General features: G+C 53.9%; 12 protein-coding genes across 12 annotated transcripts; 6 read left to right on the top strand and 6 right to left on the bottom strand.

The window, feature by feature from the left end:
- Positions 1–158: 158 nt before the first annotated feature.
- Positions 159–991, bottom strand: J4E93_009018 (uncharacterized protein; the record flags this gene model as incomplete). The annotated part of the gene is made up of 2 exons (XM_049346912.1): positions 159–818; positions 983–991. 2 exons carry the CDS (start codon positions 989–991, stop codon positions 159–161), a joined length of 669 nt encoding a protein of 222 aa, XP_049195867.1.
- Positions 992–2,048: 1,057 nt separating this feature from the next.
- Positions 2,049–2,771, bottom strand: J4E93_009017 (uncharacterized protein; the record flags this gene model as incomplete). Its single annotated transcript, XM_049346911.1, has 1 exon — positions 2,049–2,771. The coding sequence occupies one exon, from the start codon at positions 2,769–2,771 to the stop codon at positions 2,049–2,051; it is 723 nt and encodes a 240-aa protein (XP_049195866.1).
- Positions 2,772–3,470: 699 nt separating this feature from the next.
- Positions 3,471–4,187, top strand: J4E93_009016 (uncharacterized protein; the record flags this gene model as incomplete). Its single annotated transcript, XM_049346910.1, has 1 exon — positions 3,471–4,187. One exon carries the CDS (start codon positions 3,471–3,473, stop codon positions 4,185–4,187), a length of 717 nt encoding a protein of 238 aa, XP_049195865.1.
- Positions 4,188–6,593: 2,406 nt separating this feature from the next.
- On the top strand, positions 6,594–7,476 carry J4E93_009015 (uncharacterized protein; the record flags this gene model as incomplete). The annotated part of the gene is made up of 3 exons (XM_049346909.1): positions 6,594–6,885; positions 6,947–7,361; positions 7,410–7,476. 3 exons carry the CDS (start codon positions 6,594–6,596, stop codon positions 7,474–7,476), a joined length of 774 nt encoding a protein of 257 aa, XP_049195864.1.
- A 1,211-nt stretch (positions 7,477–8,687) lies between these two features.
- J4E93_009014 (uncharacterized protein) lies at positions 8,688–10,262 on the top strand (the record flags this gene model as incomplete). The annotated part of the gene is made up of 1 exon (XM_049346908.1): positions 8,688–10,262. One exon carries the CDS (start codon positions 8,688–8,690, stop codon positions 10,260–10,262), a length of 1,575 nt encoding a protein of 524 aa, XP_049195863.1.
- A 630-nt stretch (positions 10,263–10,892) lies between these two features.
- On the bottom strand, positions 10,893–12,726 carry NDH2 (External alternative NADH-ubiquinone oxidoreductase mitochondrial; the record flags this gene model as incomplete). The annotated part of the gene is made up of 3 exons (XM_049346907.1): positions 10,893–11,938; positions 11,986–12,324; positions 12,378–12,726. The coding sequence occupies 3 exons, from the start codon at positions 12,724–12,726 to the stop codon at positions 10,893–10,895; spliced, it is 1,734 nt and encodes a 577-aa protein (XP_049195862.1).
- A 1,321-nt stretch (positions 12,727–14,047) lies between these two features.
- Positions 14,048–14,393, top strand: J4E93_009012 (uncharacterized protein; the record flags this gene model as incomplete). The annotated part of the gene is made up of 2 exons (XM_049346906.1): positions 14,048–14,128; positions 14,178–14,393. 2 exons carry the CDS (start codon positions 14,048–14,050, stop codon positions 14,391–14,393), a joined length of 297 nt encoding a protein of 98 aa, XP_049195861.1.
- A 157-nt stretch (positions 14,394–14,550) lies between these two features.
- Positions 14,551–16,081, bottom strand: J4E93_009011 (uncharacterized protein; the record flags this gene model as incomplete). Its single annotated transcript, XM_049346905.1, has 2 exons — positions 14,551–15,434; positions 15,484–16,081. 2 exons carry the CDS (start codon positions 16,079–16,081, stop codon positions 14,551–14,553), a joined length of 1,482 nt encoding a protein of 493 aa, XP_049195860.1.
- A 255-nt stretch (positions 16,082–16,336) lies between these two features.
- On the top strand, positions 16,337–18,103 carry J4E93_009010 (uncharacterized protein; the record flags this gene model as incomplete). Its single annotated transcript, XM_049346904.1, has 1 exon — positions 16,337–18,103. The coding sequence occupies one exon, from the start codon at positions 16,337–16,339 to the stop codon at positions 18,101–18,103; it is 1,767 nt and encodes a 588-aa protein (XP_049195859.1).
- A 539-nt stretch (positions 18,104–18,642) lies between these two features.
- On the top strand, positions 18,643–20,263 carry J4E93_009009 (uncharacterized protein; the record flags this gene model as incomplete). The annotated part of the gene is made up of 2 exons (XM_049346903.1): positions 18,643–18,691; positions 18,744–20,263. 2 exons carry the CDS (start codon positions 18,643–18,645, stop codon positions 20,261–20,263), a joined length of 1,569 nt encoding a protein of 522 aa, XP_049195858.1.
- Positions 20,264–20,672: 409 nt separating this feature from the next.
- J4E93_009008 (uncharacterized protein) lies at positions 20,673–21,809 on the bottom strand (the record flags this gene model as incomplete). Its single annotated transcript, XM_049346902.1, has 2 exons — positions 20,673–20,833; positions 20,882–21,809. 2 exons carry the CDS (start codon positions 21,807–21,809, stop codon positions 20,673–20,675), a joined length of 1,089 nt encoding a protein of 362 aa, XP_049195857.1.
- Positions 21,810–22,152: 343 nt separating this feature from the next.
- J4E93_009007 (uncharacterized protein) lies at positions 22,153–22,887 on the bottom strand (the record flags this gene model as incomplete). The annotated part of the gene is made up of 1 exon (XM_049346901.1): positions 22,153–22,887. One exon carries the CDS (start codon positions 22,885–22,887, stop codon positions 22,153–22,155), a length of 735 nt encoding a protein of 244 aa, XP_049195856.1.
- Between the last annotated feature and the right edge of the window lie 51 nt (positions 22,888–22,938).

The following is a 22,938-nucleotide window of genomic DNA, read 5'->3' as shown; positions in this document are numbered from 1 at the left end:
GGCGGTGTTAACCTCAAGTGCTACCATCCTTCTGCTTTTTTCGCAGCGCTAAAGAGATGTCGTCGGGAACGAGGATGGCGATAGATAAACTTCCGCGGCTTGTATAGGGTGAGATAAAGTGTAGGTACCCGAATAGAATCGTCCCGGTGCGGATGGACTCAAACATTTGCTGCTTGCACCATGATCCGCTGATCAAGACTATCCAGCTTTGCTAGCAGCTTGTCCAGATTGATACTCGCCTGCAAATTTAGGTCTTGCGGCCCGGTTCGAAGTTCATCAAGAAGCGCGCCGCCAATGTCTCTGATCTTCGGCACAATGCTATATCCATTAGCGTCAAACACCTCTTCTGGCATGTTGTACAGGACGTCGAGCAATTCCTCCACCACGCGGTGTCGCTCGTTGAAGATAGCATCCGGAGTGGCCCGCATGTGCTGATATTTAGCTAATGCGTTCATCTGCTCTAGTAAATTTGAGCGGATGTGCAGTTGCGTAACCTTGAGGTTGACCTTCTGCACGTTGAAAGCGAACTGTTCCCTATGCGGCGGTTGCCACGTAAGCTCTGGTGGCAGGTCTTCAAGCAATCGCTGAGCTTGCACAATATGGTCGTATAGATTGTCCATGGACTGAGTAGTGACTGCTTGGCTGGAATGCCAGATCATGAATAGCCTGGAGAGTGCGTTGAGCCCGGGGATATAGGAGACAGATGGCCCCACGTTTTCCATTGAGCCTGCATCAGCGCCGCTTAGTAGCTGTTCATCGGTTATCTCCAATGGAAGTAGATGGCCGAAAGCCTCATGCGCATGACGAAGGATCAGTAACTGTCTGCCATGCATATCGCAGGTGCATTGATTGGCATAGATCAGCCAATAGAGGCGCTTCAAAGTTTGCTGATCCATGAATGACATCTGCTCGAAACTCTCATGGATGAGATACTTGACGCTGATCGAACTTTCAGCACACAGCCGATACGTGAGCGGCGAACCGAGGCCATGCTCATGGCTAACGGCAATGGATAAGTTGTACAATGCTAGTGCTCTTTCTAGTGTGATCTTGTTGGTCGAGCTCCAGATCCCGAAACCCTCGGCGAGTTCCAGGCACGCTTCTACTGACATACTGCCGTACAGATGGCGCCGTCTACGAACGCTGGCCACGGTGGCAGCACATATCGACAGTACCAGTAAGAAGAATGGTGTCGAGCCGTTGTCGTCGGATAATCTTTGCATGAATAGGTCATGATGAAGAAGCGGTGCCACCGGATGGATCCATTCGAACCAGTCAGTCATGACCTGGTGGATGACCGCATATGGTGCTATGAGATCCAGGCGGGCTTGCTCAGGTGCGCTCGGTGCGCTCGGTGTTGCCAAAGTGTCGTTACGATCCAGCCGCGCACGTAATGATTGGATATATCGGTTTTTTGGGCCTCTCTTTTTCCGTGGTCGCATGCTCGTACACTCGATGTTGAGCTCAGTACAGACAGAGCATTTGGATTCGCCGATTGGTGCAACGCACTGTGTGCCGTCAGGATACGAGCTGCATTGGACCACATTAGCGCACTTTAACTTTCCTCGTACGACATGCATCACAGGCTGCCGAAATTCGCTGCCGAGCGCGTTCCTCAGTTCCCGGTTGTAGCTCCATGTTGTTCAAGATGGTTAAAGTGCAGAGAATCTGGGCGCCGCAAAAACCAACGGATAATTGATGCATTAGCGCCACGCCAACGCTAGCCTCAAACTTCAAGCAATCTTGGAAGCCTTCCCATGTCTTCTCCACCCGCACCTGGCAAGTCTCGACGTCTTACTTTACTACACCAGGGCACTGGAAGCAGACGTCACAACACACCGAACATGCATCGGCCGATGACGGCCTCATAGGTTGATACTGTCTTATCTCACTTTGATTCATTTCCCTGTTGGTTGAGTTGGACGAGATATCATTAGATGATATTTTCGGTCCTCAGTCCTTTCTATACGTATGCCTACAATATCTTGTGAAGAAGCGTTCATCGCCAACTCTTTCCCTACTAGGCAACGTTCAGACAAGCGAATTGCCTAGTCAAGGTCTGCAATCCACCTGTACAAGTAGATTTCCAAGAGCTCATTCTTGTACATCCTTGTTTCCGCCTTGATCTCAGCGTTCCTAGCTTTTAGAACCTCGCACTCGATCTTCTGGGCCTCCACCTTAACCCTCTCGACAGCATTCTCCCTTATGAGCACTGCGCGTCTCTTCTTCGTCTCTTTTATCACCCTCGCTGTCTGCGCCTCAATCATCGCCATCTTCTCGTGCGATGCTTTCTTCCATTCCTCCTTGGCTCTTGCCTTCTCCTCCTTAACTCTCGCCTTCTCCCTGAGTCTCGCTCTCTTCTCCTCCATCTTCTTTATTGTTTCTTTTCTTGCCATCAACTCCTTCTTTAAAGCCTCCTTCTCCTCCTCCACACGAGCTTTCGCCTCTCTACGCATGTCGACACCTTGTTGCAAAAGCTCAGCCCACTCTCTCAGGAATTGCTCGTGAAGGACCCGATGCGCTTCCTTAAGTTCCTCATGATGACGGAGGATGGAGGGGTCGGCGTTGATCGCGAGCGCAGCTTGGTAGTCTTGTTCGATTCTGGCGGCGTCGGCAACGAAGACGAGATGGTCCTTGTCTTTTGCGGAGAGTTGTACATCGAGCTGATCGAGGATCTCGTCGGCTGTGGGCGGACCGAAGGATGGAAGGGCTGTGGTATCTGTACCGTCATCGCTGTCGGTATGGGTGTTGTCAGGCTCGTCAGAAGACATCGTGGACTGCGCAGAAGACGACGTGTCGCGCTTGTGGAGCAGTATGTAGCCTCAGGTGCGAAGACAAATAGCGATGGCGGTAGTAGTGACAGAGTATGAAGGGCAGAGTTGTAGAGTTTGTGTGCTCCTCGGCAGATCTAGCCCGTTACGGATACGTCAGTGAAAGACACGGACGGCGGCTGCTGGATATGTGACGACTCACTCAAGTCAAAATCGAGCTTATCGTTGCTGAGCAAATAGAAATGGATCATTTGTCGAGCGGCGCGTGTAGAGATACTGCCTTTTTCGGTGTCGGTAGCGCCAATAGAGCCCTGGAGGTGTAGGCAGCAAAGCGTACGGTCAGGTGTCGGTGTATTTGAGCGTTTGATTGGCCTCTCCTTTCCACCTCGTCGTATCACTCGCTGATAAGGCCGTTTGGTGTACCTGAGTGACGTCGCAAATTATCGCGAAAATACGCACTGACTATAACGCGTTCTCACTTCCTCAAAGTCGCACAATTTGGACCGACTCTCCTCTCTCTCCACCATCCTCATCTTCATTTCTGAGTACCCGTACGCAATTGCGACACGCCGATCAGGTCCGCACACCCCGCCGCCTCCCCGTCACGACTTCCCTGTCACGAGTAAGTCCTGACTGTACGAAGTGCAAGTGAGACATATGTACTGACTTCGTACTTCTACCTCTGCAGCCGGTTTCACGATGTCTTCTCATACAGGCACCTTCAACGCTCCTGCTACACGGGCCAGCCGCTATGTAGACCCCGATGTGCATGAGGAGCTTGTATTGGCGTTTGCGGATCTGGAAGTTCGTAATGAGGAGCTCGAACGAAACTACGATGACCTCGAGTATGCGTACGAGCAGACGAAGGCACTCGTCGAGCTCGCCCCTGACGACTCCGACGCCACAGAAATGCCGCTCAACTACAACAAGACCAATAATGACCCCTCAAACGACGACTGGTACGGCCCCTGTATCGAAGCTCAGGCTAAGGTCCAGGCTCTCGAGGCAGAGGTTGCCAAACTCAAGCACAAAAACTTCAGTCTTGAGTGCCAGGTCGAGCGTCTTGGGGGCGAGGTCGAGTCTAGCGATGAAGTTCCCGTTACTCCTGCAGCCGAAACTACTTTCCCCGACGACGAGCCCTTGGATGAAGCCATTGTCACGTCTGCGTCCGAGACTGCTTCCTCCGCCGACGAGCCATCGGATGAGACCATCGTCGCGCCTGAAGCTGATCCTGCTCCCACCGACGACGAGCCGAGAGGCCACAAGCGTACTCTTTCGCAATCCGAGGTCGCATCAACTGAGAAGGTCGAGAGCAAGAAGGCCCGCCCTGCATTCTGGCGTGGAGACCTGACGAGCCGACCTAAGAAGAACAAGGCCGCCGCACCGAAGAGACGGGAACAGCAGAACCAGGTTTGAGGTAAACATACCCCCAGACACATGTTGTACAAATTGCTAACATGCCTTTTAGCAGCTACATGGGCTCACGTCGGTGTCCGCGATCACGCGTAAACTCATTGGAGCTCGCCAGGCCTCATCGTTGGTCCTGATGAATGTGATAGCGTCGGTGATGGGTTGCAGCACACTGGGTCGGATTGCAAGGTCGACTTGTATTGCTGGGCATATAGTGAGGGATTCGAAGCACTTTACAATTGAGATTGACAACGTGATTGTGATCTAACAGCCTCCCTGGTGATGTATGAGTTGCACTTGCATCCGCTGTTGATGCGATGTTGTCGTGAAAGAGACATAGAAATTTGAGACTGGGGAGGTTGGAAGTCGCGAACCCCGGCGTTAAAGTGGATACCTCGAAGCTTAACTCCGAGCTCATGGGGCGCAGCTTCCTCATACCGCCATTTCGTCTCAGAAACAACAGAGTGTACCTTTGACTCAGACTGCGGTCTGGTCCTGGTTCAGAACTATCCAGCACTACCAACAACTCAACATGTCGTTTCCGAATTGCGCATCTCCGCTGTTCGAGCTTCCACAGGAGCTTCTCGAAATCGTACTCAGCTATCTTCCTCCGTCCCAAGACGTGTTGAACCTGTCTCGTACCTGCAAAGCCCTGCACGCAAAGACCATAGCGCATCTATACAGCAACATCAGCATGCAATGGCAGGCCGGTCATGCAACTCGCCCGCTGAGTATTCATGATTACCATCCGTGGCAACGCCGAGCTTTCCGGCCCAACATTCTCCTGCAAACAATCCTGGCGAAACCCGCCTACGCGCAATCGATCACTAGTCTCAGACTGCAGACTACCGGGCTTGGGGGTTGTTGGAACGATTGGTTTCGTGATCCACGCAGACAGGAGCCTTTGGAGAAGCGGAAACCGAAGGCTGCCCCGATTTGGACAAACGCGAACGAGCGACTGGTCCTGGACGCCGTACGGAATGCAGGGCTGGAGTGGCACCATAAAGGACGCGGAGATGCTTTTGCAGTCAGCGGTCGTTCTTGGTATGAAGCTATCCTGATGTACGATTTGGATGCTACCATAGCGTTGCTCGTGTGGGTGTGTCCCAATCTTGTCTCACTCGACCTAGGGTTTCACATCGGCAGCGACGTAGTGTACATCCCTGAACTCTTGTGGAAGCTGCGCTCTGGTGGTGCGGAGTCACAAGCTCTCGGTTGTCGCAAGCTTCGAAACATTCATCTCGGCCGTGGGTATAGCGTTTATGTTAAGGAGGATCATCGGTGGTATAGTTGGAGTCGGATCAAGTATCTACACCCACATTTGGATTGGAGGGGATATTGGGCCTTCTTTTGGTGTCCAAACATCCAGAAGATTGAAATGAGCTTAATGGAGGAGATTGCCCAGGCAGGTTTCCTGAAAGCAACATCTCTACCTGTCTGCTCAACGTTGACGACATTGAGACTTGGCGAGTCTTCCGTGAAACCAAACACACTCGCGAAACTGTTGTCTTGCACACCAGCTCTGAGGGAGTTGGATTACGAATACTGGGCTTGGGATGAGGCGTTCATCACCGTGGATTGCGCATCGCTCAGCGCCGCCCTAAACAGTGTTAAGAGCACCTTGGTGCATTTTCGATTCTTCTGTCGAACGCATTCGCCAAGGCCCGTGAACGTCTATGGGAAATACGATTTTCGGGACTATCCCGTTCTCTCCTCCCTCCACGTCTCGCCTGCCGTGATACTAGGCGGTGAGGCTTCCCTTTGGCCCCGAATCGAGGAAGTCATGCCATCGAGCTTGGAGGAGCTGTGCTTTGTCCATGATGATCTTCTCGAGTTCTGGAGCCCGAAGCAATTGATACCGTTGCTAGACGACTTTTTCCAGGGCGATTGGAGAGCTAAAACACCAAAGCTGCAACGCGTGTACGCGACGCATAACAAGCCGTGGAAAAAGGCGTGTAGGGGAAACTATCTGCGGCTTTTGAGCGAACGAAATGGGTTAGAATGGGTAAACACTAGCTGAGCAAGAGAATGAAGATTTTGTATTTACAACACAAGGATTGTCGGAGATTCTGACAGAGGAACTCCGAAGCCGAGACAATACGAAATGTCCAAGCGGCTGCAGTTGTTGGTTTGCTAGCAGTCGGTGCGAAACGTTCCGGCGTGTACCGACATCACGATGATGGCGATGATGTTCGTGCTGCATCGGGAGCTGGACCCTGAGATCGCGTATTATGGGATGACGTCTTCGATTGACGACAGACGCGACGCGCGATCGTACAAAGACAATGGCATACCACGACTTCTTGCTGAATCTCATCCTACATCTACAATCCCATCTTTCTGCATCACGTTCATACACGTGACCCTACGTGCATTCCCACTACTACCTCGAACCCCATCACAGCCTCCACAATGGGCAACACACAATCGACGGTGCGCTACCTTGCGCCGGCATCCTTCATCTACGACTTTGCTCTGCAACAATATGGTATCTTCTCGTCGCCCAACATGATGGATATCCACAACCGGAATCTTGCCGCTTTCAGCCCATACCCATACTTCATTGGCGCATTCTTCTTCCCTCAACAAATCTTCCAGCTGGTATGGTTATGGAAGCTGTGGAAGCAGGATGGTAATGCGCAAGAGTGTGCGATGATGAACAAGTTTGCTTGGGTTTACAGTCTGGGCAACTTTTGCATTGGAAGTAAGTCGTGTCATCGAAGCACCATACCATACCACAGAATAAAGACTAACGTATACGACAGCTTGGATGTTCTTCTGGAACTCGAACAACCTGGAGACATCGAACATCTTCGTCATCATCAACACACTGGCGCAAGTCGGTTACATTGCGACGGCGCTTGAGCCGCTCGACACACGCTCAACACCCAACCTTCTCACCCACATTGTCTCGAAAACGTTTGCGGGTATCGGTGTACTGGATCTCCTTCACAACACATCTGCAGCCTACTTTGTAGGTGTAGAGCCCAGTTCACTGGTGCAGGTGGCTACCGGTGTTGGTTTCGCCGCGGCGGCAAGCATGAGCGACTGGATCTTCGGCGGCTGCTTGGTATACGACCTCGTTGCGTTGACCGTTGGACAGGAGGGCAACTGGTCGAGGCTGCTAGGTGGATACGCGGCCATGACAGCGGGTATTGTGGCCTTTAGGAACTTCTTCTAGTAGGTGCACTCGGCCGTCGCATGCTGAGTCGTGCTGACGGATCGCAGTCCAAGGTGGAAGGCGCAGAAGGAGGGAAGGTACGCCAGGGTTGAGAATGGCGGTGACGTGGTTTAGATATTGGGGGTCGCAGGTCGCGATACTTACCTTGATGCGGACATCTCAGTGATGTGCACGTTGATTACTTCCTATAATGATAATTAAACTTCGTATCACTTTGTGGTCTCGGTAACACTCCAGTCTGGTTCGTTGTTCTCGACATACGGGTTCCAAAAGCTCGAGACACGACGATGCCTCAAGTCCAGCCTCACTCATGGTGGGTTTCTGTTACGTTTCGAGGCAGATCTTAGTGCGGTGTATTAGTTGAGGCTTGAAGGCCGAAGCGACGGACCCATCCGATGGCGGAGAGGAGGGGCAGATAGGCATGCATCGTCATTACAGCTTGCGCGCTATAGGCCGACCCCATATTGAAGTTGATCGATCTGTGATGTGCGTAGATCTGGCGATGGCAGATTGATGCTGCGAGGTCCAGCCGGTGTCCCCTCCGCCTGACGTGCCAGCCTGATGGTCGCCGCCAAGGCCCGCGAGCGGCGGCAAGCAGCTCGGAGACATGTGCGCTAGCATGATGCGCGTGCGCGCCCTTGCCCTCGAGATAAGCAACTCTTATCAATCACTCATAGCATCCCACCCGCCCAAGTCACACTGCTCCCGTCATGGCAGGCCTAGCCGCAACGGATACCGCTTGGCCTAGCATCGGTCATGCGAGCCCGCCGGGGGATCCTCTAGCATGTGGAGATGCTTCCTTTTGGGAGCCTGCGGTTGGCTGGGGTGGATGACTGTTGACGGCCGTGAGCTGCTGTATGTCTTCTGTCACACTGCTCTGACGTCTCGTGTCTTTTCTTCTACTCTTCCTCTTCCATTGCCTGCAGCCCGCGCTTCTCGTGGCTGTCATAACCTCCATTTCTGCACGCCGAGTCCTATCAGCAACTGACCGGTTCAACGACGTCACAGCGCCGAGCTTTGGACAGCGACTCTCACGCGACAACTTATACATATCTCTTGAAGAACGGTCGCTTGGCCTGTACTTCAATTCTGATACCGACGTTACGCGTGCGTCGTATACGAGGTTGCATCCACGCCTCTGTGGCTGTACCAAGAGCCCGAACCAGCGCCTGACCACCCAGCCTGCGCTACTGAGACGTGAGGAAGAAGCAAGAAGCATCCGGGACCACGCGCGTTGGAGTTCCGGTTGACTCTCTACGGCAGTCACAGTTTAGAAAGCTGCGTCGTTCCTTCCCATCGAACCCTCGAAATCGACCTATGGCACCATGCCTCCATACCTATCCCCCCTACACATAGCCAAACCCACGTTACCACCGACCTGCGAACCCGCGAACGAGTTCCTCTATCATCTATCGGCGGCATTTCACACCTGCGTACCTACGAACCTCGCGCTCGTCTCGACATTGCTCGGCACGTGCAGCATCATATCATGGCTGTTCGCACAGCTACCACAAATATACAAGAACCATAAGCTGAAGTCAACATCTGGACTGAGCGCGTTCTTCTTGACGGAATGGCTCCTAGGTGATGTGACGAACCTGTTGGGCTGCCTGTTCACCGGGCAGGCGTCATGGCAAGTCATAATCGCAGGCTACTACGTCTTCGTTGACTGCTGCTTGTGTGGTCAGTGGGTATGGTACGAGCTGTTGCACCATGGAAGACCACTGAGGCCGATCTGGGGCCGATGGAGCAGCTCAGCTGGCAGCGGTTCAGGTGGCGGAGGCTCTGCCATGCACCAGGTTCTAGATGGGATGAGCATAGGCGGTACGAACAACGCGTCTAGCCCGCCAAAGTCACCGCAAGATTCAAGTGACACGAAGAACGTTAAACAGGATAGCGCGGCCAAAGACGTACCGCGCTCGAACGCGAAGGAAACCTTTAGGATACCCAACTTTGCGCGCTCGCCCATGCCTACGAAGGAATCATGGCAAAGCACATCTCCGTCAGGCGCATCACCCAACCCCAAGGTGCGGATAGCAGCCTCGAGCTCACCTATGCCCTCGCCCAAGACGGTCCTATACATAACCCTCATGATCGCCGTACTCGCCAACCCTACTACCGCTACGCCGATAAGTCCATTCGCGCCAGGCCTCGCCCGTGCTCGCAGCCTTTCCGCATACACAACTACCGGGACCAGCTCGTCCAGTGCCTCGGAAACCGCTGGCAAAGTCTTCTCATGGATGAGCACGTTCTTGTACCTCGGATCGCGCCTCCCCCAACTCTACATGAACCAGGTGCGCAAATCGACAGCTGGTTTGTCTCCCACCCTCTTTGCGGCCGCCTTCTTCGGTAATCTCTTCTATTCGACTTCGCTCCTTACAAACCCCTGCGCATGGTACGACTATGCGCCAGGCGAAGGCTCCGGCTGGGTCGACCCCCAAGGCAGCGTGAGAGAGAACTGGATCCTACGCGCCGCCCCTTTCTTCTTCGGCGCAGCAGGCGTACTCCTCATGGACGCAGCAGTCGGTCTACAATTCTGGCATTTCGGCGACGCCACACCACGAGGCCGATCGCCAACGCCCCGCGACGACGAAGTCATCATCACCGTCGACGACCACGGTAAGCTGGTGCGCAGGAGTATGCATTGGCGCCGTGTGAGCGGGTGGATGAGGGGCTGGGCTCCGGCTGTCAGTGTAGCTGCTACGCCGAATGTGAGCCGTGCGAATACGCCCATGGATTCTCCGAGGGATACGAGTCCGGCGAGTACAGCGGGAAGTAGCTCGAGCAAGAGTATTCCGATCAAGGGCAGGGGTAGCGCGTTGGATGAGGCGAGGGCGCTTCTGGGGACGAGTAGACATGCGAGTCCGAGGAGCTATGGCGCTGTGGGTAGTCCTAGGTAGTCAGAAGCGTTGCATTTACGATGCTTGTAGAAATGACGGGCTGATTATACTCATGGATGCGTGGCATTTTGCATCTACGACTGGCGTTTTGGGACCATGGCCTATAGCCTATACATATTAGCTTACGAAATGATATTTCTTCTTACCCTCGTCCATGACATTACCCTACTTCAATAGCGACTTGCATAACAATCACAGAGCTGCCATAGAGCCAGTATTCAGACACACAGAGAAGACAATTATGATAATGTAGTAATACGCAGTTGATCTTCCGCTGTTTCATAAAGGTTCCTATCTATCTACGAGTGTCCAAAGAAAGCAACCAAGTCTAACCCGCCTCTGACTCTGGCAAAAAGGGGAAAAAAGCACCAAAACGCCGAGCTCGACTAGTGACAAGAACATGTGACCAGACCGAAAACCCGAAGAGCCGCCCTACTGCTGCGAGGTATCACACCCTTATACAAAACGTGACGAGTAATCGTACAGAAGAAGCCGGGAGGTGTGTGTGTGTGTGTGTGTGGTGTACATAGGCAACGCCGTAATTAGCGCTTGCCCTTCAGGAAGTCGAACTTTTAGGGAATCTCTAGAAAAGGATGGGGAGGGAGTAACGCCATTTGGAGGAAAAGGCGTTTAGACACGCGATACATCGCGACCGAAGCACTTGGCCTTGGCCCAGTCGAGCATGACCAATATCCTGTTGCGGGTGCTGAAGCACATGCTGAGGTAGGCGGAGCGCCAGAAGATGTAGGTAATGGTACCGCCGGAAGCGATGTTGCCGGAGAACCACGAGATGTCGGCAACGGCCTTCTCGGAACCAATGTATGCGAGCGAACCCTGGTGAGAGTACTCGAAGGGACCGATGGATTTGATCCTCCTCAGCCTCTGCTGCAGAGCCTTGATCTCGCCGAAGACCTTGTCACGGGCCTCCTTGCCGGGTGCCTTCTCCTGGGCGACGGAGAGCTCAGCAAGCTCACCCTCAATCTCAGAGGTCTTGGCCATGTTGTTGAACATGCGGGCGAGGAAAGCGCCCTCCTGAGCAGCGACCTGAGCAGTGGGAGCGTAGTTGGCAACAGCGCAGTCACCGACGGCCCAGACGTTCTCAGTACCCTTGACGACCAGGTACTCGTTTACGGCGAGACCACGGCGGGAGTCCTTCTGTGCGGGGATCTGGTTGATGAGGTCCTTGACGATGGGTCGGAGAGCGTTACCGGTGGCCCAGACGAGGAGACCGTAGGGGATCTTCTCGAGCTGCTTCTTGCCGTCGGGGCCAGTCGACTCAGCCTCGATGAACTTGGGTGTGACGTTCTTGACCATGGTCTTTGTGCGGATGGTGATGGTCTCCTCCTTGAAGGTCTTCTCGGTGTAGTCGATGAGCTGCTTGGAGAACATGGGAAGGACGTTGGGGAGGGCCTCGACGAGGGTGACATGGAAGTTATCCTGGATCTCGGGAAGCCACTTCTTCAGATCGGAGTGGAAGAAGTCCTGGAGTTCACCGGCAAACTCGACACCGGTAGGGCCACCTCCGACAACGACCATGTGTAGCAGACGCTTCTTCTCCTCGTCAGACTGGTCCTTGAAGGTGGCAGTCTCGCAGCAGTCCATGATGCGGTTTCGGATGCGCTGAGCGTCGCCGACCTCCTTCAGGAAGAGACCGTTTTCCTTAACACCGGGGATACCTGTTCCATGTTAGCTGAGTTCGGGTGAGAATGGGCGGATGACGCACCGAAAGTGGCGTTCTCAGCACCAACACCAACGACGAGCATGTCAAAGGGCACCTCGGTCTGGGAGACGTCGCCCTTGATGTCGGAGTCGTCGCTGATGTAGACGACCTTCTTCTCGTAGTCGATCTTGGTGGCCTCGGCTTCGTAGTATTTGACCTGGGCCTTCTTGTGGCGCAAGAAGTTGCGGATGGGCTCCATGATGGAGCGGTGCTCGATGGTGCCGACAGTGCATGAGGGCAGAAGCGGGGTGAAGAGGAAGTAGTTGCGCGGGGAGACGACGATGACATTGTAGTTTTCCGTGTCGAGCTTCTTCAGCAGGGAGACGGAGCCCCAGCCGGTACCTGTCGCGTGTCAGATGCATCCTATGCGTGCTCAGTCATTCGTCGCTACTCACCGAGGACGACGAGCGTCTTCTTGCTTGGGTCAGGCGGCGGCTGGTCGGCGGGGTTGCGAGTCTCGTAGATGCCGTATCCGACGTATCCCAGGCCGGCGATGGCGGAGAGGTACGTGAGGCGCCAGGTCCAGCGCAGGAGGCGGAACCGCTTGGCCTTGGGCTTGGGCGCGCTGCTCGACTGCTGGCGGACAGACTGGCGGAGGGCAATCTGGTACTGCGTGGGCCGGGGCGTCCATCGCGCTCTGTTGGCGATAAGCGACGGGCGCTGGGTGGTGAAGGTCCTGCGTCCAGCCAGCTGAACCTGCGAGAGCACGTTGGCAGCGGCGAGCGGCCTCATGGTGGGTGCCATTGCAATGGTGGAAGCTGCGGGAGAGCTTCACGGAGTCAATGGCTGGGTGCGGGTGGTAGGGAGGCGAGCGAAGGGAGGGTGAGGATGTCTCGTCGGTGCGCGGGAGTCAACTTTTTCTTAGCGATGACGAACACGCTTCCAAGCACTACGCCTCGCAGGGGTCTTTGCTTCTGCGCCGAAAGATAAGCCTTGTTCCAATTAAAGCCCGCCCTGCCCTGCCCACGCCCACACGCGAATTATTTCGAGCGCCAGGACAGCTACCATTAGTTCTCGAGGCCGATCACCCGCTACTCCCACGCTTTCGTTGGGATTGTGCTGATGCGACTGTGGCTGCACCCAAACCTGCACCTCCACGTCCAGTCATACACATCATCACATAGACTACAAAATGCCTCATTGCATCCCCAATTCCTTTCGCCCCCATTGCTCAGCTCAACAAGTCGTGGCCTCGCCGTCCCTCGGCTCGGCACCGACTCCGGTGGCCAGCCATGTACATGCACTTTTGCAGTGAGCACCCGCATCCGGTACCGCGGACGCACACATGGTGGCTTCAAGTGCCTTTTAGCCGAGCCGCAGGTCCAAGAGCCTCACCGTCCTGCATACTGGACCCGTAGACCGACGGAATTCCTGGTTTTGCGGACCCGCCTGCCCATGGTCGTGGTAGATAGTCATCATCCTACATCGCCCGAAACAACACGCGCCACCCGTGCACCCTATGGATGACTCAAATAGGATCTGGCAGGATGTGAAACGAGAGATATCTAAATTCGTGTCTCAGCATTTCGCATTGCAATGCTAGATATGGATGTCTGTTCCTGCCTCACGAAATGTGGAGTGTTACCTAGGCTGCTTGTATACTTGGCAGAAGCTCCTCGGCCAGCATGATGCTTCCCTAGATTCATTCCGAGATTCTAGTGCTTCGTTACACATACACATAGTATGCACTTAGCTGCATACTCTAATCGGTTTCGCTAATCGTTTCTACCAGCCTCGCTCACCAGGAGCGCTCTTCTAAGCATGCAACGACATCAAACCGTCACTACATTTTGTAACAAAACACCTTGTCAATATGTGGCTTGGGACCGAAAGAACGTGATTCTCGATCGCGAAACAGTAAGCTCAATCTACAAGAGACAATCTTGGAATGATGATGACATGCATTCACCCCGCTCACTTGCTTATCGATAGACGTCCCCCTCACCTAGTGATCAACTACACAACGGTACAACGATACTCATCTCTTTAAACTTTCCAGTACTCAAGAACTACCCGTAGATCTAATACCATTCCTGCAATCCCATCTTTCAAGTCTACACAAACCATGCCTCACGCGACCGCAACCGTAAACGGCATCCTAGTAGCCGAGACCGACTCCTACGAAGTCGTCGACGGAAACATCTACGTATACTCATCCTCTCCTGTTTCTGACTGAACCCTCTTAACGATTACAGTTCCCACCCGACACCATCAAGAGCAACCACTTCAGCCCCACTTCTACCAAGACGCACTGCCCCTACAAGGGGGATGCAAGCTACTACACCGTCACAGCCAACAAGACGGAAGTGAAAGATGCAGCGTGGTACTACCCTGAACCGTTGGAAAGCATGAACAAGATCAAGGGATATGTTGCTTTCTACAAGGGAAAGGCTGAGGTCAAGAGTGAATAGAGGAAAGAAAAAGTAATGTGGTGGTCATGGGGTTACGTGTGGATATGGGTATATTCAGTATCAATTGAACTCCCAAGAAACATGATGCAAATGTTCCTGTCTAGTAACGCCGATTAAATGCTCATCATCATAAGGTCTGGGCTTGACATTTCCGAGATCATGCATCAACAGCCATCATCATCGTGTCGTCGCCATCGATGCCTACAGCCGGAGGCTCGATCATGACACCCCGTCCCCTTCCTTGAAGCAGCTCCCTTCGTACCTCTGCGCTGATACTCCTGTGACCTCTTGTGAGCAGCAAGTCGAGCAGCGCCTCTCTTTGGTCCTCGGTGATGTCGTTCCTGTATCTTTGCGCAAAGGCAAGCAAGCACTGATGCCAGATGACGGGCAATTTGCCTGTGTTGCCTAGGTCGCCTGCTACAGACTCCGTGTCCATGGCGTCGGCACTGCTGGCGCCCACGCCGCGGAAACGCAGGAAGTGGAAGACGAGCGCGTCGATGACCTTGAAGGGGAGGGCGTACTTCTTCTCAAGCAGGGTCTTGATGAAGATGTTGCAGGGGCCGGCGGCGTCGGGGTCGGATGACATTTGCTCGGCGGCGATTTCACACAGACGGTGGAGGGCGGCTGCGGAGTGTAGGACGGGGACGGAGACCTTGGCTACAACTGATGCCACGATCGTGGCGTCGCGCTGTGTGCAGGTGACATCCGTGAGCATGGGGAATACGACACCCTTGAAGAAGGCGCTGGGCTTGTAGAGCGCCTTCTTCAGCGCATTGTACAGGTGTACGTTCAGCTTGTGTGTCTCCCGGATGTTCTGTTGTACCAGAGGTAGCAGTATGGTGTTGAGGAAGGTCTGCGCCGTTCGCGGGTCTCTGGAGATGAAGATTCGGGTCGCAGCGAAGGTGGCGTTGGGTGTCCAGTCGTCAGGACGTGTAATGGCGACGAGGGTTTCCCAGGCGGGGATTGTGGGTAGGATCTTGAAGGGCTTTGGCAGCTTGCCGCTCTTGTAGCGGCTCAGAATTAATCCAATCTTTGAGTACACTGTGCAGGCTTAGTAGAGTTACGAGATTATGCAGTGAGGATGTTGTACCTTCGACGACCTTTGCTGGTAGCTCAATGGCGTCTTCTGGAGCACCACCGCCTTGAATCTCTGGTTGCTGTACTTCGCCTCCGGCTTCATGCGCAGCGATCTTCTCGAGGATGAGCGCTGCGAGATCTGTACCGGGTCCTGATTGTTGCGCTTCTTGACCAGGCCATACGATGGGGTTGTCGTCTGTTGGTATGAACTTGTTCCATGCCGCTAGGTCGTTTGCATCGATCTCAACTTCTTCAACTTCCTCGTCGTCCTCGCCCCATGCTTCGTCGTCATCTTCACCTTGAATCAAATCCTCTCCTGGCATTTCATCCTCTCCCATGCGTGTCTCGAAGTCAAAGGCTGGGTTGGCTTCTTGCGGTCTCCGGACCTTGTTCTCCCTCGCATCTTCCTCTTCCAGCTCTCTTCCGATTTCCAAGATTTTGCGCGAGCTCTTGGAGTCGACATATTTCTGCTCGTCGTCTTCCTTGTCGCTCTTGTTTCGCTTTTGCCGCTTCGGCGCCTTGTTCTTCCACGGGTCGGAGGGCGCATATTCTTCGGCTAGAGGGTTGTGTCGCTGATCGCGCACACCAGGCGATTTGGGTGCTTTCGGCATGGTGGGGATGTGGTCGCTAGCGGAGGATCGGAAGAGGCGCAATGTCTTCTTCTGAAGTTTTAGTAGGGTCGTGGGTGTATTACAGACGTTTTTCCAGAGTTGGCGGCAGTGAGTAGTAAAAGTTCGAGAACGGGATAAATTTTGGTGGGGTCTGCCTAGCGCAGCAACTTGCATGTCTAGGTGCCAGGGTCGTGCCTTCCAACATAGCTACAAGCAGCTGTCGCGCTTTCCACTCCAGCTACATCCACCCTCAAAATGGCCGACTCACATCCCCCTTCGCGTTCCAATACACCTACACTCGTGCCTCCAATGCGGCGGCCACTCGAAGGAGACAATGCGCCCGCTGTCTCGTCTCCGCTCAACCCCAATCCCGATGCGGCAGCGCGTGCCAGACCGAAAGCTCCTGCGCGCGAGCAGAGAGAGAAGCGTGAGACGATCAAGAAACGCGAAGCTTCAGCGTCGACTCGCCAGGCCACTCCGAGCGCAAAGTCCAGCAAGAAAGAGCGTCCCTCAGCCGACTCACCCATGCGATATTCCATCCCCGAGCCCAGACCGTCCGACTATGAAGCGCCCAAAGACAGCACGCTGGTATCGCATGAGCCAAACCCCATGTACGCGCCTGACGGCGTTACCGAGCTGAAAAAGCCACACGATATTGCCTGGAACAAGAAGGGCTACAAGTACACCCACTGCGTCGCCGACCCGCTCTTCCGTCACAAGCAATACTACAGACAGAGTGACTCTAGGCCGTACGGACCGCGGATGAGCCATGAAGACTGCGACAGATGGTTTCACTTCGACAACAGCGCGACGATTGTATCGCAGGAGAAGGGCTGGCGCATGGGACGCGGGAACGTAGTCGCGAGAGAAGGCAGGATATACTATGAGGTCAAGGTGCTAAGAGGCATACCCAAAGACGGGCCAAAGGATCCTATCGACCCCAAGACGGGAGAAACGAAGCCTGGTCCCCACGTGCGGATGGGCTGGGCAAGAAGAGAAGCGCCGTTGGACGGCCCCGTGGGCTTCGATGGCTACAGCTACGGCATCACCGACGCGCGCTTCGAGGCCCAACATCGATCGCGCGCCTCCAAGATCTTCAAGCCGCTCCCCAAGAACGCAAAGAGCAAGCACATGAAGGCCAGGCCCCCGCATGGCAAGCCAATGCCTGTTGAATATGTTATAGATCAGCATGTTCAGGAAGGCGATGTGATTGGACTTGAGATTCAGCTGCCGTCGCTCTCCATGCATCGCAAGGTTGTCGAAGGCATCTATAACCCGGCCGTGGATCTAGGAGATGGATTCGATACCGTCAGTAACCAAGACCCATTCGACCGTCCCATCGACATCATCCGCGATCGCATACCCGTACCCTACAAAGGCAACTTCTACTTCGAACAGCTCGACTACCAAGTCACAAAGATGGTGGAGGCTTACCACGACCGCGGTCCCGTACCCAAGATACACCCCTCGCCGAATCACGAAGACGTCAGTGTACGATCACTACCACACTCGCACATCAAGGTCTACAAGAACGGTGAAGAGGTCGGCATCGCTTTCGAGAACCTCCTAGCCTTCCTTCCTCCTGCTAGTATACCATCAGTCGAAGCTATCAAGGCTGGTGCACGAACAGGCTTCGACGACGGCATGGTAGGATATCTGCCAGCCATCTCACTGTTCAATGGTGGTGTTGCCCAGGTCAATTTCGGTCCCGACTTCTGGTGTCCGCCTGAAGAGATGGTACAGCAACGCCAGAAGGACACCCAAATGGTCGATGGTGATACAACTGAGCAGCAGATTCCAGATGGCCGTAAACTGCGGGCTATTGGCGAACGATACAAGGAGCAGATTGCCGAGGACGTCGTTTGGGACATCATCGACGAGGTCGACTTCTTCTCCCAGGATGGAGGATGGGAATACAAGGGCGAGGCTCCTCAAGACGTGGCAGGCAAATCTACGCCTAGGGCGCGAGGCTTTGCAAACGCGGATGAGAATATTGGTGTCGAGGTGGCCAAGCGATACTAATGAAGAACAAAAGTCGTTCTGGGGTTCAGTGGATTGTAATCATAGCGAGGCGTATAGGTATACCCGTTATCAATGATTGATATGCATCTCTCGAGGTTTCTTCCTGGCGTCATCCCCGAATTGTCAATCTCCTCTGTCCGCTCCGATGCGATCGCCACGTTTGCGCCTTTGGTCCATTCGACAGATGCCAGCCTTCGTCCACGGCACTCCGGCCTCTCGCTGCACCGAATGGCCGCCTAATCGCGTCACGTATAGCTACATTCGCTAAGAAATTTCGCGCCCTACGCCCTACGCTGTTTTACAATCCTTCGCATCAATTCCGCCCACAAACGTACTCTGCCAAAGAAGGCAATTAGCGCGGAATTAGCGACATCGGACATGCGTTTAAAACTAGCGCAACGTGACCGTTCACGCCAACATTGAATATATACCCACGTATCCTGAGACACTTGTCCACACTTATAAAACATTGTCTGGAGAGGTAACTTGCCCTCCTCTTGTCCTCTTGCACACATTACTCCTCATCCCACTACCCCGCCATGGATTCTTCAAAATTCCGCGAAGCGGCCAAAGGAGCCATTGACGAGAGTACGTACACCCAATCTCACCTGATAGAAGCGTAAATTGACCTACCCTCAAGTCGCAACCTACTACGACACCCTCGAGGAACGCCCCGTCCTCCCCTCCGTCAAACCAGGCTACCTGCGCCCGCTCCTCCCCGCCTCCACGCCCGAAGAAGGCGAAGCATGGGAGACGATCCAAGCAGACATCGACCGCGTCATCATGCCAGGCCTAACCCACTGGCAAAGCCCCAAATTCATGGCCTTCTTCCCGTGCAATTCGTCCTTCGAAGCCATGATAGGCGACATGTACAGCGGAGCTTTCAACGCCGCAGCCTTCAACTGGATCTGCTCACCCGCGATTACAGAGCTGGAAACCGTGGTTATGGACTGGATCGCCAAGCTCATCGCGCTACCGAACGACTTCCTTAGTGACGGCGAGGGCGGAGGCATCATCCAAGGTACCGCCAGTGAAGTCGTACTAACAGCCCTCGTTGCCGCCCGCGAACGCCTCATCCGCCGTAAACTAGGCGACATGCCAGAAGGCGAAGAGCGAATGGACAAAGCAGCCGATATCCGGGGTAAGCTCGTGGCGCTGGGTTCCGAACACGCGCATTCGAGTACGCAGAAAGCGGCTGTTATCGCGGGAACACGATACCGCAGTGTACCCGCATCTAAAGAATCAAACTACAGCGTCACGGCCTCTGCGTTGCGCAAGACCATCGAAGAGTGCCGTGCGAAGGGGCTGGAACCGTTTTACTTCACCGTCACGATTGGTAGCACGGGGACGTGCGCCACCGACGACTTGGAAGGCATCGCTGCGCTCGCGAAGGAGTTTCCTGACCTGTGGATTCACGTCGATGCCGCGTATGCGGGCTCTGCGCTTGTGTGTCCCGAGTATCAGCATTTGTGCAAGCCGATTGCGGCGTTTGACTCGTTCAACTTCAATCTGCATAAGTGGCTGTTGGTCAACTTTGATTGCTCGGCGTTTTTTGTTAAGAAGAGGAGGGATTTGATGGATACGTATAGTATTACGCCTAGTTACCTGCGTAACCCTCATTCCGAACAAGGCCTCGTTACGGACTACAGGGATTGGCAGATTCCGCTCGGTCGCCGGTTTAGGAGTCTGAAGGTTTGGTTTGTGTTGAGGAGTTATGGGGTTAATGGTCTGAGGCAGTTCATCAGGAAACACATCAAGTTGGGAGAGTACTTCCATGAGCTCCTGCTGTCGAAGCCGGAATTGTTCAGTGTAACTACCGAGCCGGCGTTCGGACTCGTCACATTCCAGGTCAAGCCGAATATGGCTTCTGGTGCGGCGAAGGCGGCGAATCAGGCTGACCCGTCGCACGAGGCACTGCAGAACGACTTCCATACCGATGCAGAGGCGCAGTACAAGGAGATGGTTAATCAGAGGACGAAGGAGGTGTACGAGAAGATTAACAGCAAAGGCGATTTCTTCCTGACAAGCACGGTTGTGGGTGGATTGTATGTCATTAGGGTTGTCAGTGCGACGATCAAGAGTGAGGAGAAGTGGATGAAGCAGATGTTTGATGAGTTGGTGGAGGCTGCGGATGGCAAAGGCGATGATAAGGCAGCTTGAGGGTAACTTATGTCATTCTTATGCTGTCGTTCCTCCTTCATCCCTCTCACATGCGATACAAAGCCATGGGTTTTACAGACATTGAAAGAACATATACACAACGCAGCACCGTATCTACCATGTGCATGCCACCAGGGGGTCTACATGAGCGCTTCGCTACCTACTCTGCGGCCGGGAAGTGTCTTGTGGGTGCCAGGCCTATCCGAGAGTTCACCAACATGGCAGCGTTGATTCAACTTAGGAGGAAAAGGGACCATGAAGCCCCAGAGGGTCACAGCATCCACGGAGACCTCAGTGCGATGAGTAAGGACGTCAGACGCTTAGAACATGGGAATAGAAACGGGAATGTATAGTAGACAAACATGACATGGAGATCAAGATAGAATCGCATGAATGTGAAGTGCTGTCATCAGTCCAACCGTAATATCCGCACCGCATTTCCACCAAGAACATCCTTCGCTTTCTTGTCATCCGTCGAAAAAGCTTTCGAGATGGCTCCATAGTTTGCGTTTACACTATGCCATTCCTTCGCGTCTTCTTCGAGCGGCGGGAAGAATGGATGATCAGTGCCTGCTAACGTTAGCTCCTAGTCTCACAAATACGTGCAGTGATACTTACCGAACAATAACCGATCCGACCCTGATGCATCGAGAGCAGCCTTCAATCCAACTTCCGAGTAAATGACAGCATCCAGGTAGATGTTCGTCTTCAGGATATCCCATACATCCCTCCTGTTCTGTGTTTTGCCATGCTTCTTCAGGTGACCATCGTGCAAAATGCAAGACTCAATGCGACCTGCCAAAAACGGCAGTGTACCCCCAGAGTGTGCCAGTAGTACACTGAGCTTTGTGAAACGATCCCATACACCGCTCAACAGCATCCTCGTCACCGCAATGGTTGTCTCCAACGGGAAGCCGAGCGCTAATGGTAGGACGTGTCCGTATTCGCTCGCTCGCGGTCCATAGACAGATGTGGGTAGACCGTAGTGTGGGTGGAGGAAGATGAGTTGTTGGTGCTTTTCCAGTGCTGCGTAGACGGGATCGAGGTTCTCGTCGTCGAGCCCTTGTCCAAGGCCTGAGGTGCCCATGATGACGCCGCGTGCGTACTTGAGCGTGCTCAATCTTTCGATCTCGGCGGTTATGACATCAGGCGATGCGGAGAGTGGGAGGGTGCCGAAGAAGTACAATCGGCCGGGATACTGCGAGCATTGGTCGTTGACATCGTCGTTGATCTTCTTCGCCGCTTCGCCTGCTTCCTCTGCGGGAAGGAAATCTAGCCAAGGATTTGCTAACGAGATGACGGATTTGTCGATCTTGTGCAGGTCCATGAAGGCTATCTTTTCTTTGATCTCGTAGTATTCGGAGCCAATTGGGCGGCCGCGGGAGGTTGAGGGGGTTGATGGGTCATCTTCTCCGGGAAGGATGATGAGACGTGCCGAGTCTGGTGCATCGGGGAATGTTCGAACGTATGGTACGGTGGTTCGTGAGCGTAGTAGCTCCATGTATTTGGGAGGGTAAACATGGGTGTGGACGTCGACGATCGTCATGCTGGCTGATGGGACGCGTTTTACGCGTCAACGTATGGGTGAAAGTATTGTGATGGGGCGTTGAGGCTTGAAACGCGTTTTTGGGAGTGAAAGAGAAGCCAGAGATCTTTCAAGCAGTTTGAACTGATGGGCCAGACGTATCGTGGATGATTTGACCCTGGTGGGGTAGCTTGAACTGCCCCACTACCGGGCGTCCAGCATCCCACCTTCCCCAAGCGGCAAGAAGCTATGGAGCCGTTGACGGAGATGGCCGCGATGAATATGTGTCACTTTGATATGTCGAAAGGTCTTCTTACGTACTGCATTCGGGACGAGTTTAGATGGTCAGTGGAACTGCGGCCGATCAAGCCCATGTCCTCAAGAAGACGTTCGGCGGCTTGTCCCAGGTCTCGAACTCTGCATCCACCTCCCACGAGATATCTCCTGTGCCCTCATCCTTGAACCCCAATCTCCTGTAGACAGGTCTTCCCATAGTGCTTCCCTCTGTTGTGCACTCCAAGTTGCCCCTCTTCTTTGCCTCCTCAAGACCGATCTCCACCAGCTTAGCAGCAATGCCGCGACGCTGGTATGCTGGATCAACAGCACAACAGTCCAACGTGAAGATAGCGGGCGGATTGCGGCCTGATTTCTCGACCTCTCGCATGTATGCGATACGCCGTTTCCATAGTGAGTTGAACATTTGTGTTGCAAACCGCCGTTTCTGGTCATCGTAATCTGTGAGCGCTTCCTCCATGTCGCAGTAAAACGGGTCGCCATAGCCTTCCACGAACGACAGCTGCTTCCAGATGGCAATTCCAGCAACTCGTCTTTCGCCCTGATTGTCTGGATCAGGCACGGTGGCCTTGAGATAGAGGGCATTGGGTTGTCCGTCCTTGTTGGTGGTGGTGGATTGCCATCTCTTCATCAAGATCTGAGCTTGCTTCGCCTGCCCTTCTTCCGTGTCCCAGCCGGGCGTCATCAGTTGCCATAGGGCATCCTTTGCTTGGTGACCGAAGGCTTCGGAAAGACAATGCTGCGCTTGCCTAAAGTCTCGTTCCGTCTCGCAAGGAGAAACAATGACGTCGTTATTCGTGGCCATATTGAAAGTGAACAGAAGTGGTATGAGTGCAATTGTACTTTGCGAGGTGTA

The sequence above is a fragment of the Alternaria ventricosa genome (genome assembly GCF_023758065.1).
Source record: "Alternaria ventricosa strain BMP 2768 chromosome Unknown scaffold_19, whole genome shotgun sequence".
NCBI classification, from domain to species: Eukaryota; Fungi; Ascomycota; class Dothideomycetes; order Pleosporales; family Pleosporaceae; genus Alternaria; species Alternaria ventricosa.
The sequence above is the reverse complement of the archived record's forward strand: the minus strand, read 5'-3'. Positions and strand labels throughout refer to the sequence as shown.